The 18,637-nt window shown below is 38.8% G+C and overlaps 1 protein-coding gene across 2 annotated transcripts in view; it reads left to right on the top strand.

The window, feature by feature from the left end:
- SLC25A13 (solute carrier family 25 member 13) overlaps positions 1-18,637 on the top strand; it is a 103,980-nt gene that overhangs the window by 30,173 nt on the left and 55,170 nt on the right. For both annotated transcript variants that reach the window (XM_054815543.1, XM_054815542.1), the window contains one exon: positions 6,554-6,669. In XM_054815543.1, the coding sequence (XP_054671518.1) occupies positions 6,554-6,669 (116 nt within the window). The remainder of the gene's footprint in view (positions 1-6,553; positions 6,670-18,637) is intronic.

An 18,637-nucleotide genomic window follows, 5' to 3' on the forward strand; every position in this document is an offset into this window, starting at 1 on the left:
AAGGCTGACTTTGCCAATAGGCAAGATTAGCTACCCCTCCATCTTCCTCCCCCCTCCTTTAATGAAATTCTAGCTTTTGCTTTTGGTACTTGCCCAGGCAAGCTGTCTCTTCACCCATATGAATGCATTTTTTGAACCCTGCCTTTAAAGTATCTTTAGAGAAACTTTAGAATCATTAGCTATGGACTTCAAGTCTGTAGTTGTGGCATTTTTAGAAACCAGAAAACTTCAGGCATGACTCATATCGGTGGTTGCAGGGAGTAAAATGTAAGATAAATAAAGCATGACTACAGAATGCAGGCTTCCTAGGGAACAGATGCATCCATAACTGAGAACTTTTGCAATAGTTTCTGTGCTCTCTTTTCTGCTCAGCCAGACTCATATACCTGGCAGCTGGGCACCTGAAACCTTGCAGACAAGTTAATGTGATGATTGTTACCCCTGGTAAAAGAATTCTGTGAAAGGTTATATTGGTAACATTGGCATGATGGCAGCAAGAAAGTGGTGGCTTCAGATAACATTTGACTGAAAATTTCTCAGATTTCTTCCGTTTGTTTGATGCCTGCAAAAATGGCATTTTACAAATTTTACAATTTTACAAATTGTACGGCTTCAAATCATTTTGTAATAAGAAGATTGAGAGTATAATCCATACCTTGTGACTTGGATCTCCCCCACAAGCAGAAGCTGGTATCAGGAAGAGCAAAATGTAAAACTGTAACCTATGTGAACGTGTTGACAAGTCAGGATTTCATAACGTGGTGTGATCTTGCGGGAGTTTTGCAGTGTAGTATTGACACTTCTAATTGCTGCTTTCTGCTATGGATAAGGACTGTTTCTGCAGTCCAGGCTGTGCAGTGACAGGGGACTGCACGTTCCTAACGTCTTTGGAGAGTCTCTTCTGGTATTCAGGCTGTCGTCTTGTTTAGCTGCTATACTAATATGTCAAAGAATGGAGAAAGTTCTGAAACCAATTAACATTTGTCTCTCTCTAACCTGGCATTGTAGCATTTTTTGCCATGTGGCCAGCCATTTGTACCTTCTTCTAGTGGTGTATAAAGTAATTTGCAGAGTGATCATCTGAAACAAGGGTCACATTGTCTGAAGCAAGGGTCACTTGCTTTTTAGTTCCTGGAATGAAATCTTCTCGGGATGGCAATAGGACCTACTGGTCTTCTCCTATTGAATTCTTTCCAACTTGGCAGTGCAGAGCTCCTGGTTTTAAAGTGAAGTACAAAACTGCTTTTGTTAGTGTTCATTTTTAATAGGCTGGTCAGTGTTTAGAGACTTAAATGCATTAAGGTCATGACAGTCTATTCAATAATTTAGCTTTATTTCTAGAATAAAATAGAAGGTAGTTTGCAAGAGCAATGACAAGTTGATTTTGTTATAGCATTAGTGGTTTAAAGTAGTGCAATTCTGAAAATACTGATAGGATATTTCTAGAAGCATTTATCCACTGTCTTGGATTCCTGTTTTGCTCTGAAGAAGCATCTGTTCTTCATGACTGGTGAGCATGACCACTCTTCACCAAAAGGATCTGAGCCTAGGATCACCAGGGTTGTTCCTAGCACTTTTTAAAACATTGTTTAACTCCTCCTGATTTTCTTGAGAAGTTAGGTATAAGTACCAAGTGTAATCAGTGAGAAATACTAAAACGGGTAATTCGCATGGGTGAAAGGCAGACAGCACAAGAGCTCCTGACTCGTGAGCAGAGCAAATAGATGGGCAGAGAGTTGCTTACCCCAGAGCTGAAGAAGTCCTTAGCGCGAAGTGTAAAGAACAGTAGCTCTTACATGTGATCTCACTGTGGTTACTGTAGACGAAGTCTCTCGTGTAGCTCTAGCACAATTCCTGCATTGCCAGAGATTAAGGATTCGAGGGTATCTACAGGAGTTGCTGGTGGCGTGACAAAGGTACGAGATCTGTTAAAGCTGACTCTGGTGTTCAGTGTATATCTGTTGCCATCAGAGCAGGTTTCGTCTCCATCTTAAGTCAGGGCATAGGGATATTTGGAGGTAGGCTTTCCTTCTGTCCTCTTTTGGAGGCGTCTTTTTAAGGTTTCCTTTAAGAAAAGGAAATGCTTTTCTTGCCGATGGCCAGAGAAGCCTTTCAAAGTAGTACGTCAGTAATAATACGGAATTTTTTAAAAAGTTTTATATCACGTGGCTGTAGTTTGTATGAAACAGGCTTAAGAGCCTTGACTGGTTCTTGGACTTAAGCTTCTTATTCCTAACTTCATTTTGAAAAAAAAATGCTTCATTTGGCTTCAGCTGAATCAGAAACTCCGCTGAAATACAGTGGCTATATCAAGGCCTATCAGCAATAGGCCAGGCATTTTCAGTCCTGCCTACTGTAACATTGTTTTTCAGTCTTTTGTTGTACTTTTAAACATCTGTCTAACAAAATAAGTATTTACTGCACATGTCTGTTTGGACTGTAGTAACTAACACTTTACCAAGAAATACTGTATGCTTTATTTTTAGAAAGGACAAACTATTCAAAAATAACACTTGGAAATGCCAGCATTTTCCATTATTATTGGATATAAATTTATCCTCTAATGCACCAATTTACACTATACTTAGTTTACCTGGGTTGCAGCATAAAATAATAGATGTAGCTTCAATTTGTGTCCCATTATGTTATCATGTTTAAATTGCTGATACAGTAAAAACATATGCATTGATTTCTGAAGAAACCTCCTCATCATTGCATTTGTATGTATTATTACAGCGGGTAATGGCTTTTTTTCTCTGCATGGCTACATGCGGATTTTCTCTGGTGGAAATGTTTCGTGTCTATGTGGTGCCCAGATACCATGGGCGTGAGCACCAAAAGAAGCATGGAAGAAAGGAGAGAGTAGTAAATAGCGGTTTTGCTGCACCATACCCAGTTGTTGTGTTTGGACTGTAACTCTTGTGTGTGGATGTTTTTAAAATACTAAGATTTCAAACTTCCTGAATAAATTGTGCAATATTAGTGCTGTTAATGAGGACGTGAAGGTCAAGGAAGACTTTGACCATTTGGGTAGGATATCTTCAAGATTGAAGTAAAATTTTGTAAACATTTCAGCTTCCTCCCTTTGCACTGTTAAAATCACTAGACTTTTCTCTGCTTTTGTAACATAAATGACCACTTGTTTAGGTAGATAAAATAACTCTTAAGTAGTATATTGAAGTCCGTGTTAATATGTGCTGTTTAATGACACCTAATGATATTCAGTGAAGGGTTATGCTAAACCCAAAAGGGTGATGCTAAACCGGAGAGAAAATGTGTTACCCAGGCAACTACCCTTGTGCAGTATAGAGAAGTGAGCATATGGCTATGTAGTACGCATTATTTCAGCATCTTTAAGCATTAAGAATCACACGTGTAATTGACTGTGAAAAATTACTGCTCAGTTACTGTATTGTATGGTCATAATAGAAGTAAATGAATACGTCATTGTTGTTAGAATAGATCTGTTGGGAATCACTAGCAGGCTAGTCTACTTAGGGAGCAAAAATACAATAAGAAGAAAATAGCTGGTTTAATTAACATGTAAAAATTGGGTTAATTTGAATTCAGCTGGCACAGCAGATATTAATGTCTCTTCTTTAGTAGTCTGGCTAGAACCACACAATTTGTACACTTTTAATCTTCCTAGTACTAAGAATAATTGTTTTTAAAAATGGATATGGGGTTATTTTAAGCATCTATCTCTGACTTATTATGGGGATTTATTACATACAAGTACTGACAAAGAATGCTTCTACCAGTATAAAATCTTATAGCAGTGTTAATATGTGAAGTTTTAATCAAATCCAGGCCTAATACTGTACAATATGTTATTAGCATGGTGCTAGGATTCTGCTGGGATAGGTGCTGTATTTCTTTTCTGTGCTTTCATCACTGTGTTGGGATCTGTTGGTAAGGACATATGCTGGTTGTTGTTTCACACAAAAAGCAGCTTTATCGAAATGGTGTTGGCAGATATTTTACATTTTTAATTCTAAACAATCCTGTTCTAGAGTCTTGTCACCTGCTGTCTATTTTGTTCTTTTTGTGTGTGGGCTTTATAATTTTTGGGACAGAAGAATTCAGTGCTTTGTATCTGGTTGCTGTTGTGGAAGTTGTCAGGTATGTAACCAATAATAACAGATAACATGGAGCTTTTGGAGTGAGTCCAGAGAAGGGCCATGAAGATGACCAGAGGGCTGGAGCACCTCTCCTATGAGGACAGGCTGAGAGAGTTGGGGTTGTTCAGCCTGGAGAAAAGGCGGCTCTGGAGAGACCTTATAGCAGCCTTCCAGTACCTAAAGGGGCCTACCAGAAAGCTGGCGAGGGACTGTTTACAAGGGCATGTAGTGATAGGACAAGGGGTAATGGCCTTAAGCTGAAGGATTTAGATTAGATATTAGGAAGAAATTCTTCACTGTGAGGGTGGTGAGGCACTGGAACAGGTTGCCCAGAGAGGCTGTGGATGCCCCATCCCTGGAAGTGTTCAAGGCCAGGTTGGATGGGGCTTTGGGCAACCTGGTCTAGTGGAGGGTGTCCCTGCCCATGGCCGGCGGGTTGGAACTAGATGATCTTTGAGGTCCCTTCCAACCCAAACCATTCTATGATTCTATGATTTTATAACCTGTAAGTCATATAGTAACAATAAATCTGCATAAATGCAAAACTATGTAGGTTGTGATATATTGGTTTAAAATTGAAGGAAATGTTGGATTTTTTAAAATTTCTTTTTGCTTAGGAGGGATGGAAGATACTCCATTTAAAGATGGAGTATCTGTGTATTCTGTGTCTAACAGTGGGGAGTACTGAGAGCTCCCAAGGAGCATAAAATAAACGACTTGATGGCCTGCCCATGTGCTAACGTGCATATGTAGTAAGTCATTGGCTTCTTTGCCAGTAAAGCTTAAGGCATGCTTATATGTTTACTGGCATCATCAATTGTGAGTTTAATATTAAGAATACCTAAGGAGGTTTCTTTTTATTTATTTCTCACACTACATAATAACCTATGGTGGCAAGTTCCCAGAGCTAATTATTTGTTAAACTCTTTCTGCCTCTACATATGCTTTCTTTTATTTAGTGCATATATATTGAGGGAGGTAAAGCAGAACAGCTTTTGGGCCGCCTCTGTGCTATGCTTTTTTTTAATGCTCTCCTTTGTTCATCTCGTGTTGTCATGTTCTTCACGGAAATCAGCTTCTGTTACCCGGTGGATGTGTGGCTGCTGATGTGCAGCAAGCACACTGCTGCGTGACTTGAAATTAATTCCCTTAAGACAGGGTGACTAGAAATTTCTTTATAGTCATGGGTCATCTTTACTTGATGGAATGAATGTCTTTTCCAACCTGTTCGAATACTTTGTTCTTCACTGTTACTGCATACCGAGTGGAAGTTTCCATCGAACTGACTGCAGTGTCATTTTGAGTAGAAGTCCTAAGGATACAGTTAGTTTCTAATAGAAAAAAAATTAATCGTTTGGCTTTGTGTGTGTTTCTTGACATTTCTTACACTGAATTTTGTGCTTCTTGGAAATAAATCTTTGTTCCCCAGCTACTGCCACGTGAACCCATTAAAGCTACGGGCTTGCTGCACTGACATAAAGCAGCCTCGAGAGAGGGCAATCTTAAACCTCCCAGACTGCCAGCAGCCCCTGCAGCCACACATTTGAAGATGATTTTAAACTACAACCTAGACATTAAAGAAATAGCAAAATGGAAGAATGGTTGGCCTTTACCTCTTTAAGAATAGGAGTTTGATCTCCATTTGAACTCTTGGGTGTGACCCAGAGAAATTAGAACTGCTGAAGGTCTTTGCTGTAACAAATCTACTGCTGGAAACAATGCCAAGTTGTCTAATTATGTATTTCTGCTTATTAAGTAACTTAAGGAAGGGCACTTCTGCTTTTATCTCTGCTCTGCTACTGCACTCACATATTGGGAACCTGGCTGTAGTGATGAATTTGAATAAACTGCTCTTGGGCTGAGGTAGAACGTGCAGACTGCTGCTTGAAATTTGTGACTCAACACGCAGGACTGGAGGGCTGTGATGGATGACTAATAAACTAGTTGCTAGCAAACAGATAACACATTCCGATCGGTTCCTTCTGAAGTGAGTGGCAGCATGTAGGTCTTGAATGGATTTGCTTTACAAAAGCCTTAAGTACTGAGTCTTGAGGGAAGTTGCTCATATCTTTATTGGCTCTCAGTCTTGCCAGCGGAGGGAGGTAGGCTCCCCCAGAGGGCAGTTCAGTTAGATATTAAACCTGAGGTGAGTGGCCACGCTGAGCACTTTGCTTATTTTATGTTCTGTTGCGACTTGCTGAGAGGAATAGTTCCTTGTTCAACAAAGTCATTTCTATCTAGCCATATAAAGGCCTCCTGACAGCATTGGTGATAGGGCATTTTAGGATAAATTTTAATCCCTATTAATAACATTTTGTCCACGCTTTGGTTGTGATCTTATTTCTTTTGTATAATCTATGCTATACTGTATTTCAATTTTCTGCAAGCAAGTGCTTTCATAGCTCTTTTTTTATTTTTCCCTTATCCCTTAGGTTGATATCCTTTCAAGAGTTTGTGGCATTTGAATCAGTCCTGTGTGCTCCAGATGCATTGTTCATAGTAGCCTTTCAGCTGTTTGACAAGACTGGCAAAGGAGAAGTTACTTTTGGTAAGACTGTTCTTAAATGTACGCTCGTAATTTAAATGTCATTACTTATGCTAAACTCTATTTCACCTTCTGTTACCTACCGTAGGAAACATAGTGATTGGAAGTGGAACTACGCTAGTGCCAAGCAGCTTTTTGGCTGAGTTTTTTTAATCATTTACATGTGCACAATATGAAGTCAAGGTCACGGTCATCTTCATGGTTTTCTCTGGAGACCTGGTCGCTTCTCTTTTTCTCTTGCCCAACGTGCTTGTGCAGGTCTTCACAACAGCAGTGAAAGGTGGCTATAGGAAATGATTCTAAAACCGCAAGAAAGTTGCCAGAAGACTTGGGTGAATGTTGAGTCTGAAATTACCCTGAATTATTTTTTGTTTAAATTGGCTGTATTTCAAGCTGGCTTCCTTTTAAGGCTTAAAACTTTCTTCTGTGAGATTTTACAGTAATAAATCCATTATTACCCGCCTCCGTGCCCTGACAATTCAGCTGTGCATTGGAGGTGTGGTGTTTGCACTGACAACATGAGAAATACTCAGGCCAGTTTAAAACTTGGTTATGGGGAGAGTTTCTTTCTAGATACCATAGAGACAGCTTTTGATATCTGCCACCTGTGTAATGATAAGGGCCATTCTGTCTGGAAGAAGGATTCAGAAATTAGCAGTTTTGAATAACTTCAGACATTGAGCTTGCACTTCCAAAAGTATGGGAGATTTTTTTGCCCTAAGTACCTGCACCTGATAAAATTGCTATTTCTAATCTACTGCGTTTGGACATGTTTATACATATGTTTCAAGTTTTATTAATTGGTTGTTAAACAGTTCTAAGTAAAAGGAAAGTTGGATGACATTGACTTTTTGTCTTTCCAAAATGTATGGTTCACATGTCCTTTGTCTTCTAGTATTCCCCACACATGTTTTATGCTCAGTTAAAAAAGCCCTTCCTTTTCCATTAGAACTGACGAGATCCTGTTACCATTGCTTGAAGCATCATTGTATTCCTTCTACCATCTCCAAAAATCTGTATTTGAAGTTGCGGCTGGTGAGAAGACTTGCTGTCTCTTCTTGTGTCTATTTTGGTGTTTCATTATTTTGGTTGTCTGTTGAGGTTGTGAAAGATGTGCTTTTTGTGTGCAATATTACTTGTTAGAACAGCTTTTGAAAAATTACTACAGATGCTAAAAGATTTGAAAGAATTTCAGGAAAAAGATCTGCTGATCATAACCTTGATGAAGGAAGTATTTTGTGCCTAACAGTTTTGTGCATGTGTATGGACAGAGAAGCAACGAGAGACGGCATGCTTTTAAATCAGGAGGGTGCACATATTTTGCAGAGGTTTTGTTCCAGCGCAGACAGACCAGGGTTCCTGGAATGCCTGTGATGTGCAGGTTCTTGTCTGCGTCAGAGCCCCCGGTTGCTTGGAGCGCTCATTAATAATCTAGGAAGAACTGCAGTTGTTTGATCTGAATGCTGAATCAGTCCGACTTAACTTTTTAACTCTTGGCATTCTTGTTTGTATTTTTCCTGCTGGCAAATGCTTCCCTTGGGGTTTGACACAGTGAGTCAAGGGATTTGTTTGGCATTTGAAGTCCATTGAAGTCCTTCTAGTGATGAGAGAAACTCCTATCTATGCCAGGCTGTACTTAAGGTATTTGAAAGAGGAGACATGCCAACATTGGCAGAACCTCAGATAGCTTTTTTTTTTTTTTTAATTCCTTCCTCTCCCGCTTTAAAAGCATGAATGCATTTGTAACTTCTGTATAGTACCTCATGGCTACCACCCCAGCAAACGCCTGGAGTAGGGAGGATGTGAGAGCTGTCTCAGTGTTGTGCATTCTCAGCAGAAACAGTTGACCTTTAGACAAAGCTGGTTTCTAATTTCTATCATAAGAAAAAAAGCTTGTTTCCCCTCTATTATGAAAAAAAACCCCTCTTATTTTCACAAATAAATTATTACAATACTATCCTGTAACTTTCCCACTTGGTGCCTCAGTCATGCGTCTTTGAGGTTAATTATGAGATCTCTTTCCATTGACTTGAATGAGAGTGGGATCAAGTCCTTATCAAGGTTAGGAGACTTAAATAGGGGTTTTGTATACTGTGGAATTACAGTGTGAAAGGAACAGAAGAAAAGGGAAAGGATCATTTTTCACTATACTGCTGTTAAGTGTAGTATCTCAAGGATTCCATTATAAGTCTGTATCTCATTTTATTGCTGTAAAGAAACAGCATGGCTTATCTGTGCAGTCATTGCTTTTCTGTATACTGAGGTAATGGTATAAATATTTTAGCTTATACCAAACGGAATATAGGGCTTCCCAGCTGTGAACTTCACATTTTCTAATGAGCAAATCATCCAAATCTTGTTCTTTTACAGGTGCACTTAGCTTGGCACCTTTGTAAAACAAATTAATAATGGGCTTTGCATCAATGAGCTTTTACACTGAATGCCACATCCAGGCTGTGGATATTTAGAGAAATGTTCTGGATAAAGAGGTTCCAGTATTTAATTCTTTGCACTTAGTTTTCTTGAAAAATGCTGCACTCTTACCTTAGCTTCTGGGTTGGAAACCCCTTTGCATTTTAGCCATATGGTGACATCTCTACAATTTTAAATGTTTCATTTCTTTCAAGTTACAAATTAACTGTACCTGGTTCTTTGACAGAGGTAGCATCTATTTAGAAGGGCTGATCCGCAAGCACTGTGTGTATGGGACGGGAGTATTTCTAGTTTATTGCTTTTTTGAGGTGAATAAAATGGCCACTAGTAAATTAGTGGCCAGTGGCTGACTGAGACTACACCTGGCCGTTGCATCGTGTCGTAGATTTATCTGCTGCTGAAGTGTCAAAGCTTTGACAGTTTGCAAGGAGTTAAAGCTCTCAGCAGGAAAGTGGGAGGAAGTTTAGCTGGCTTTTAAATTCGAGGCAAAGAGCAAACCATTGCTTCTTACTCTTGAGTGTTGACAGGCACATAAAAGCTGATAATGTAAGTCCAGGGGTTTAAGAGACTTAGTAGAGTTGCTTTTTTGTCGTATGACTGTATTTTAATGCCTCATTAAAGAAGCAGAGCCCTTTGAAATTCTTTACTAGACGGCGTTTAAAAAAAGGCAAAGTGATTGGGTAAAAATGTCAGTGTTTAAAAACTAATTCGTCTTAACCTCCATCTCTAATTTTGGATGGATAAATTAAATGATGGGAACTAACAGTTCTGAGCTGTGAATAACCCAGCGATGATATCCAGGGACTGGAACTTTCCTTTTCTTACACTGGTTCTTGCAGCCCTAGTGAAGGGCAAAATAAGTGTTGTCCCTGTTGGTTTTGCTCACAGAGAAGGGAAAGGCACAAAAAAGGATGTGATTGCCCCAGTCTGTGCTGCCAGCTGGCCTAGAACCTGGCTGAGGATTTTAATTCTGATTTGTTTTAAAGTAGAATTTCCCACCAGACAGAAATTCTTGTTCTTGTACTTAATGAAATGTAGCTGTGGTATAGTGTGTGTTTTTCTGGTTTTGGGGTTTTTTTTAAAGGTCCTCTATTTCAACCTGAAGCTGTTTCAAAATGGATGCTGTGCTGTGCTGCTGTGAGAAATATGAGTATGCTGTAAAACAAGTCAGTCCTTTAATTTAAAGAAAAATGAAAAAGCAAACAAAACCCCCCAAAACCCAGCAAAAATGCAAAGGGAATGGGGAACCCAAACCCCAAATTGTTGCTCTTTTAGCGTAGCAGCTGCAGAATCGAGCAATGTATTCTGCTTTTGTCTCAAAACAAAACTTTATTTACATGTAGACAGCAGCTATTGTGAGTCTCTGCTTCTGTTATTAATTCTATCAGTACAATTCTTAGATAAACACATTAATTAAGGATACATCTTACTAAGCTTTCCTCTTTGCTTATCTGATACTTGAATTGCCTGAATACTTGTTTGTAAACTTTCTAAAAGCACATCACTCTTAACAGAGGTTTAAATAGCTATACAGCTATTGTGACGAGCTTCAGAGTTTTTCCTCTTATGATAACGCTCTGATACTTTTGCAATACGCAAAGAATTATTACAGCAGTCTCACAATTGCTTTCCTGACCAAAAGATTAGGTTCAGACTGTGCGAGCTAGCTCTTGCTTTTGTTTTTGTTTTGTTATTTATTTTATGCTTTGCCCTGTAATTTCTCAGTATGACTTGGATCTTTTTACGGCATCTGTAATTCTTTTTTTTTTTCTCCTTGCACAACACCTAGCTTAGTGATGCCCAGTCTGGTACACTCAATACCAAAAAAGCAAGGGAAAGCTCAATCTGAACTACCAAAAGAGATTGCTGAGGCTATAAGCTTTGATCACTTGATAAATTGCAGTATTCAGTATTTCTCAGTGAAATTTCCATTGCTGGTTCAAATTGGTTAGAAACCATTTGTAGCTAGTGATGTTTTAGCTTACACCTACACAGTGAAACATTTGTTGGTTTATAAATGACGGTTGCCTAGATATGATGATCCCAACAGCAACATTACAAATGCAAAATTTGTTTTGTCTCTGATATTTTTTGTTGTTTGTACTGCATTTTGCACAAATAATGGCCAGTTTTAGTTTAAAGAGGATGTAAGGTAGACTTGTTAGTATATTTATTTTCTTCAAAACAGTTTATGAAATCTTCTTGATACTATTTTAGGAGAATTTCATTTCTAGACATATGTGAACTTGGCAAGTTTTTCTTGTTTTTTCTTTTTAACTAAAATGTTATGCAACCAGGCAGACTTTCATGAAGGCATCTTAAGTAAAACAAAGCCTGTTTAGTCACAAAGTAAATCTGTCATTTTAAGTATTAGGAGAAGCTCTATCTAGGAGAAGCTCCATCCTTTTACACAGTTGTATTTCATTTGGTCTAGAAAATACAACTGAGTTTTCTAAATCATCCAGAACTGAAATTTGGTGTTTCAGTTTGTTCTTTGTTGATTTGATGGTTTTGTTTCATCTATCTCTGATTAAAAAAAAAAAAAAAAAAGAAGAAAAGTTGCCTACCGACGAACATCAGGCTGAAGGCCGAGCACATCTCTTGTTCATTACCAACACCCAAGGAATGATGATAAAATCATCAAACAGTTTAGGTTGGAAGGGACTGTGGCAGCCGTCTGGTTCAAACCCTTGCAGGGCCATCAAGACCAGGTTCCTCTGCAGGCAACATCCAATCAAGGTTTTACGTATCTCTGAGGACAGAGACTCTGCAGCCTCTATGAGCAAGCATCTTCCAGTGTTCAATCACTGTTATAATGAAAAATAATTTCCTGATTCCTAGCTGGGATTGCCCATGTTCCATCTTGCGTCCATTGCCTCTTGTCCTTCCACTGTGCATCTCTGTCTTCCCTTCACCCTCCCATTGGGTAGCTCTAGACAGCAATGAGGTCCTCCTTTAGCCCACCCTTCTCCAGGCTGAGAAAATGCCATACCATCAGCCTCTCCATGCATGTCATGTGCATCAACCCCCAACTATCTTATATGGAGAAAATAAAAGTGGTATTTTATTTTAGTCAGCCAGGTTATGCTGTTTACCTTGGTGGAAGTGATCTGGGTTTTTTATTAATTCTTCTTCAGGGCAAAAGGGGTAAATTTAGTTTTTATTCCCTCATGGGGCCTAATGCTTTCCAAACTTGTGGTCTCTGGCAATTTATTCCTCACTTCTAAGGAAGCCAGGAAAGGTAATAAAGAAATGTAAGGCTGTTGCCAGTAAACCGAAATTATGGATAGCCACAGCTCAAGTAGAAATATTTTTAAGGGATTTCATCTTGGAAAAATGTTAAAAATCTTTTCTGTAAGCCAGTTATGTAATATTCTGTGTATATATTCATATTATATCCCCGTGCATCCAAGGAGGACAGAAGAAGCAATCAGGCTTGGATCCAGAGTCTTAACTGCTGAAAGTGATGGTACTCTTGGAAAGCGCCCGCTTTTTGGGATATTTGCAGTGTTTAGCAGAGGTAACAGATGTGCTCAGGTATCTCAGTCAAAAATCAAGGCCAAGCTGAATTGGACAGTGTATGGATATGTCACAAGGAAGTGAATTCATAGTTTTTAGAAGTTACAAGAGCACAGCCAATCAGAGCAGGAGGAAGGTAAGAGGATTTAAAAGTGAGAACGTTCTCAGCAGAGGGGTGAAACTTGAAGCTTATCATGGATCTTTTGATTGGGAAAAATCATGAAGGCACAAGCATGTTCTCATGATAATGTTTTCATTAACGTAAAATTAACCTTTAAGACTGCTCTGTCCTTCTTGAAAAGTTGAGATAAGGCCACGAAGTTATAACCAAATGCATTTTGTTCAGTAGCTAGTGCCTCTCTCCTAAAAGGGAGTGCAAGCTAAACGTTTTGTTAGGATTTGTACTGGACTTTATGGTTTGCTGTGGGCCTTTGGAGGTTTTTTTGGTTGTTGTCATCTTTAAAATCTACTTATGACATCTGAATGACATTTGGTTAGCAACATTGGTCTTACTCTCACCTCTGTGTACAACAGGTGCTATATACAGCCTTTGTTGCTTCTTCCAACCACAAAATGGATGTGGTTCACATCTGAAGGGAAGCAACCACTTCTAGTGAGAGACTCCAGCCTCCTGCGATGACTGCCTCTGAGGGTGCTGGCACTCTGCTGGGGCTGTCGCAGTGCAGTCTCTTTTCTGCCTGGGGATGCGCTGAGTCAACCAATTCATTTTATGAGGGCAACCCAACAAATACAAGCTTTTGCTTTCCGTTGATGTGCTCCAGATGTTAGTATGTTACCTGGAGGTGAAAAACCATTGTGAAGGCATCCATTTTTTGATACATGCGGAGCTTTATTGCACTTGTTTAAATGATCAGTCTGTGCTACAAAACGAACCACCCTGATTTTTGGAACATTTTTAATGACTTCGGTTGTTCAGAAAACGCTGCTCCTAAGGTAGATGTGCACCAGTATCAGACTGGCATGCATGTGTTGTATGGTATCTTGTCAGAGATCAGAACTGCTCAGAAGCTGTTCCAGTTCAGTGGGTCAAAAATCCACTTTTTATGAAAGGCTAACCGTAGATTTGCACGATTGACTGTAATGGCTCCAATTTTAAAAGAGAGAGGTAAGAGAGAGCACTTCCAGTTGGTGGGATAATTCAAGAATACTACAGGCACAGATGGCTAAAATATTGTACTTTCTGCTGCTACTTCATGCTACTTAAAAAGAAAAAAACAGGTGTAGAAAAGGTGGGGAAAAGTCAATTTTGAGAGTAAATTTCAACTGTATGAGGTCATGCTTTGGTTAACAGTAATCTGAGGGTTAGCCATCTTTCATACAGCTGTATATCCTGTTCGAAAAAAAAAAAGCCCAACATGATTACTAGGCAGCGTTTGGGGAGGAACCAGAAACTTCCATACCAGAATATATTTAAACTGTGGCAGCGGCAGTATACCACTTTAAGCTGGATTTTTATTTTAATTTTTTTTTCCCCATCCCCTTTTCAAATTGTCCTGGAATTACAGATTAGAAGGTAAAAACTTCAGCAGGCCCTAAGAGCTAGGAAAGTGTTTTGTTATTACAAATTTTAATACGAAATTTCAGATAGCAAAATACACACGCTTTTGCAGTGTGTGTAATTTAGTTTTCTAAATTGGAAAATCTGCTGTTACCTAGCAGTTAATGACTATTTTTTTCCAACATTTGGAATGCAGGACCTGATTTGATAAGCTGATAAAAGAAAACAAAACTGAGAACATGTTGGAAGTGCTCAAAGTGAAAATTACAGTTTAGGTAGGTTTGGGGGTAGATAGTTAGACATTTTAATTGAACTAAAATAGTTTTATACTAATACAGTACTGTTGTGGGAGTACATTTTGTGGTGCATTTGAAATTGAAGTATTTAAGTGGGGGAAAATGTATGTTAATGCTTTGCAAGAAAGTGATTTTTTTTTTTTATATACTATCTATCTAAGCAAAATAGCTGTTAAAGAAATAGAGCTCTCAAGTCTGTATTGGAGAGTAAAGTGTAAAGTTTAGGATAATTTCTTTGAGCCAAGAGTTTGCTTTTATCACTTTGGTTGGTATATTAGACTGCTGTAGGAAACAATCATGTGAATTCTGAATAAATATGTATTCCTGGACAACTACAGCAAAATGAGCCCCTGCCGGTGTAAAGAAAGGTGTTGAGTCAGTCTGGATCCTGAAAGTCCTGGGTTTTTGACATCTCCATGATAGGGATGACAGAAATGAGTCCAGATAATTATTTCAGTTGCCCACATGGAAATGAGGACATTGAATTTGATATGACAGCTTTGGTTACACAGAAGCAACACTGGCTTGTGTTAAGCAGTGGAAACTCCTGCTTGTCCATTACAATTCAGCACTAGTCCACACCTGGACTAGCTCAACATCGTTAAATTGGTTAAAATTACCATTTTTACTATTTGAGTTTAATTTTGTCTTTGGGGATTTTCTCTGAATTTGGAGTAACTAGTCCTATAAAAAATAAGCTACCACTTATGTATGTGTGCACACACAAAATTATCAAAAGAAGTGAATTCAGGTTTTTTTAGGTGTTTATATATGCAAGTGTGTATGTGCAGCCACATTTTTCAGGTGCAAGTGGAACTGATCTTAGTCTAAATGGATCGGGTGCAGTAATGAAGGGGTTTGCACTCTTTTGAATGAATCTGTTTTAAAAGAATAGCAGTACCACATGATAGAAGGCAGATATATTGCACTGATCTGAGCTGCTATCTTTTTTTCAAATCGCGCCCCCACCTCTTGAGTCTTGTAATACAATCCCATTATCTTCAAACTATGTGCTCCATTTCTACTGTGCCATCTTCAGTTTGAGTGTTCTACCAGATACCTTCTTAGTAATATTTTAAGAAGGAAATAATGTAATTTAATTTTTTTATTCATAATTTCTGAATAGGTTGTAGTCCATGTTTTGCAAGTAATTAAGAGGTAGCAAAAATACATCGTTAGTGTATTATTTCAGGGCTTCTAACCTGTAGAAGAAGGTGTCTGTGACAGCCCTTCCTGCTCTTAGTGCTTAGTTGAGGGAGGTTGAATGGATGAGTACCTTTCCTTTGCAATCCCTAGTAATCAAGCTATTCCAATGTGTTATTTAATTTACCGCATGGCCACTATAAAAGTATTTCAACCCATTTCCTTGACAAAGCAGCAGGGAGACCAAGAAGGTAACGCTTGTACCTCCAGAGTGTTGTCCCTCTTCTGGGTGAATAGGAATAAATGGACAACCCAGCCAAGTACTTGGACTACCCATCGTTCCACATCTTAGCTGAGTAGATGTGATGTGGACATATGTTTTCCAAAATAAAAAGTTATCGTTATAGAACAGTCCTGGTGCCAGACCGTGGAAGGATGGAAATAAACACTAATTAGCTGTGTATTTGAAGTTCACAACAGTAAATAAACAACAAAACAAAAATCCAGACCAAAAAAAGCCGACCCAAACCTTGGATAAACCCAAACAATTCTAGTAAAACAAGACAATACAAAATATTATTACTTGAGTATTTTTGACATGTATATATGCATGTGTCTGTATACATATGCTTTTGCACAAGCTTATTATACTTTTTCTGTGGCCAGGAGTAGCAAGGGCCGGTGGCTTTCCCAGGCAGGTGAACCTGCAGCTGAGTGAGGGTACCAAGATGCCACGTCGTGGGCAGAGACCACCCAGCAAGGGGTGTAGTCCCACACTGCCCGAGCAAGGACAGCAGAGCAGGTCTGGTGGCAGTGACCAGGGTCTGCAGGCATGAGGTAGGTCCGAGGTCAGGCTGGGAAGCCAAGTCATGGAGTCGGGGTCACCGAAGTGCATGGGTGGGTGCAGGCATCTCTGTGGGGCGGCTCAGGCAAGGAGAACCAAGGACCTGAGATGATACTTCTCCCAGCTCTTTCTCCTGTGGTCCTTTGCACGGCCCCTGATCCGCATGCTCATAGTTGGAGCGTGGGGAAGAGGTTGCAGAACCTGGTAGTGCACTCAGGGTCATGGAGGTTATGGAAAAATGTAGAGTTCTTTCAAATAGTCAATGAGGACCCATCACCAAGCTGGTGGAAATCACTCTATTCTCATCTCCACTGAGCTTTAGGTCAGGTCTTGCTTGGCACTTGGCAAGGTGCTGGGGTTTCCTAGTCATGACAGTGAGACAGGTACTCTCATCAATAGTTTAACTTGACCAACTGGACTTCCTTCTTTGCCTTTTCTTCTGTGTAGGATTTATTTTAAATGACTTTTTGAAAAAAAAGCACTTCTTTATTACAGTCATTTAAACGAAACTGTTTCCAAATGCATGAACAGAACTGCTTAACCATTAACAAAACATGATTTTGTAAAGGTATCACCTTTTGTCTGAGCAGAATGATGGAGATTTGCATATGCGTGTTTAAAAAAACCTTATCTCTTTATACTAAAATATCTATTCCACACTCTTTGCATTAATTTTGCTTCGTTTAATCCAAGTTGTAACTACAATGCTCTTATGTTCCTCTTCAGGGCCTTAAGTATGATGAATATAGAAGCAGTTACTGCCAGAAGGGTTTGAAAAGGTTGCTGGTGCATGTGGAACTCTTGTTAACATATGGTAGTTCATGTCTTTTAGAATTTGTCTTTTGTTTTCGTCTTTGCAGAAGGTAGCCTGTATTCTTTACAGGAGTTGCTATTACCATTGTCATCAGGATAAATCTCATTTTTTATCAAGGCCCAGGGTTTTGGTACAGATTTTCTATACCATGCACAAATTGCTTAAATGCATAAAGATATAACACACGACATATATAAAATATATACAGCATATAGCTTATATAAAATTAAGGCAATTTGACAGCTTTTCTGCAGAAATGTTGCAGCTATTTCATAAGGGGAGTGGGATTTTTGTAGATGATAATGAAATTTTTTTCTATCTGTGCATTGAAATAGTATGAACTTCATTAGACTGAATGATGACACTGCATGGAATGTTTAGGTAGTTGTGCACATAAATAGTTTGAAAGAATTTCCGATTTAATACATCAGCTTTTTATGTACTGTAGCCTGTAAAGATTTTAGTAGCTTGTTCTGTCAAGTGCCTAGATGGCATGTACAACTAGTTCTCCCAATAAATTTGATTAATGTGTAGAAAAGAGCTGAGATTTTCTGAGTTGTTTTCTTAAATGCCAAATACAGTGGGAGAATGACTTTCAGTTTGCTCCTTTTAAAATTTCAAGTTTTCAAATAGATAATTTTCACTTGGGGAATCTGATGGTCTTTATTGTGTCATGAGGATCTGTGGTTATTCCAAAGCACTCCTTATTTCTAGTTATAATTCTTAATCACAGTATGGAAATATGAATGTGGTATACTTGTAGGTACAGTAAGCACGTAAGCATAAACATTAGTGCACTGGAGAGAAGAAAGTCCCTGGAACCCAAAGGACAGAAAACCCGCACTGTAAACCGGCAGGCAGTTCACTTGGAGGGAAGATAGAACATCTTTTTTGTACAGTGATCAGAAACCAATAACAAGGTATCTATTCTTTAATTAGAGGCAGCAGAGGGAAATACAATTATTTATTATAGAACTTTGCAATTTATTTTAAAATTGAGTTTCACAGGTTTTTTTTTTTTAAGATTGACGCAAATGACAGCATAGATTTCTAAAAATTAATATTTAAAATCTTCTCCTTCATCCTGTTGTTCATTTTGCTTCCCAACAGCTCTGGTTCCAACAATACAAAACCAGAAATGGTTGTATCTTTTCCTGGCTTGAGATCTTGTGCTCTTACAGCTCCAGACACTGCAGCATTGACACTTTGTCTTTTTAAAACTAAAACAAAAAAAGAGTGTTTTTAATATGGATTTAAAAGCTTCAGTTTATCAGATATTTTGATTAAATACCAATTTAGAATCAAACCACAGCTGTCCAGAGAGATTGTAGAATCTCCAGCATGGGATATACTCAAACCTCAGCTGGACATGGACCTGAGCAACCCGAACTGTTTTGACCTGC

This window comes from Grus americana, chromosome 2 (assembly GCF_028858705.1).
Source record: "Grus americana isolate bGruAme1 chromosome 2, bGruAme1.mat, whole genome shotgun sequence".
NCBI lineage: Eukaryota > Metazoa > Chordata > Aves > Gruiformes > Gruidae > Grus > Grus americana.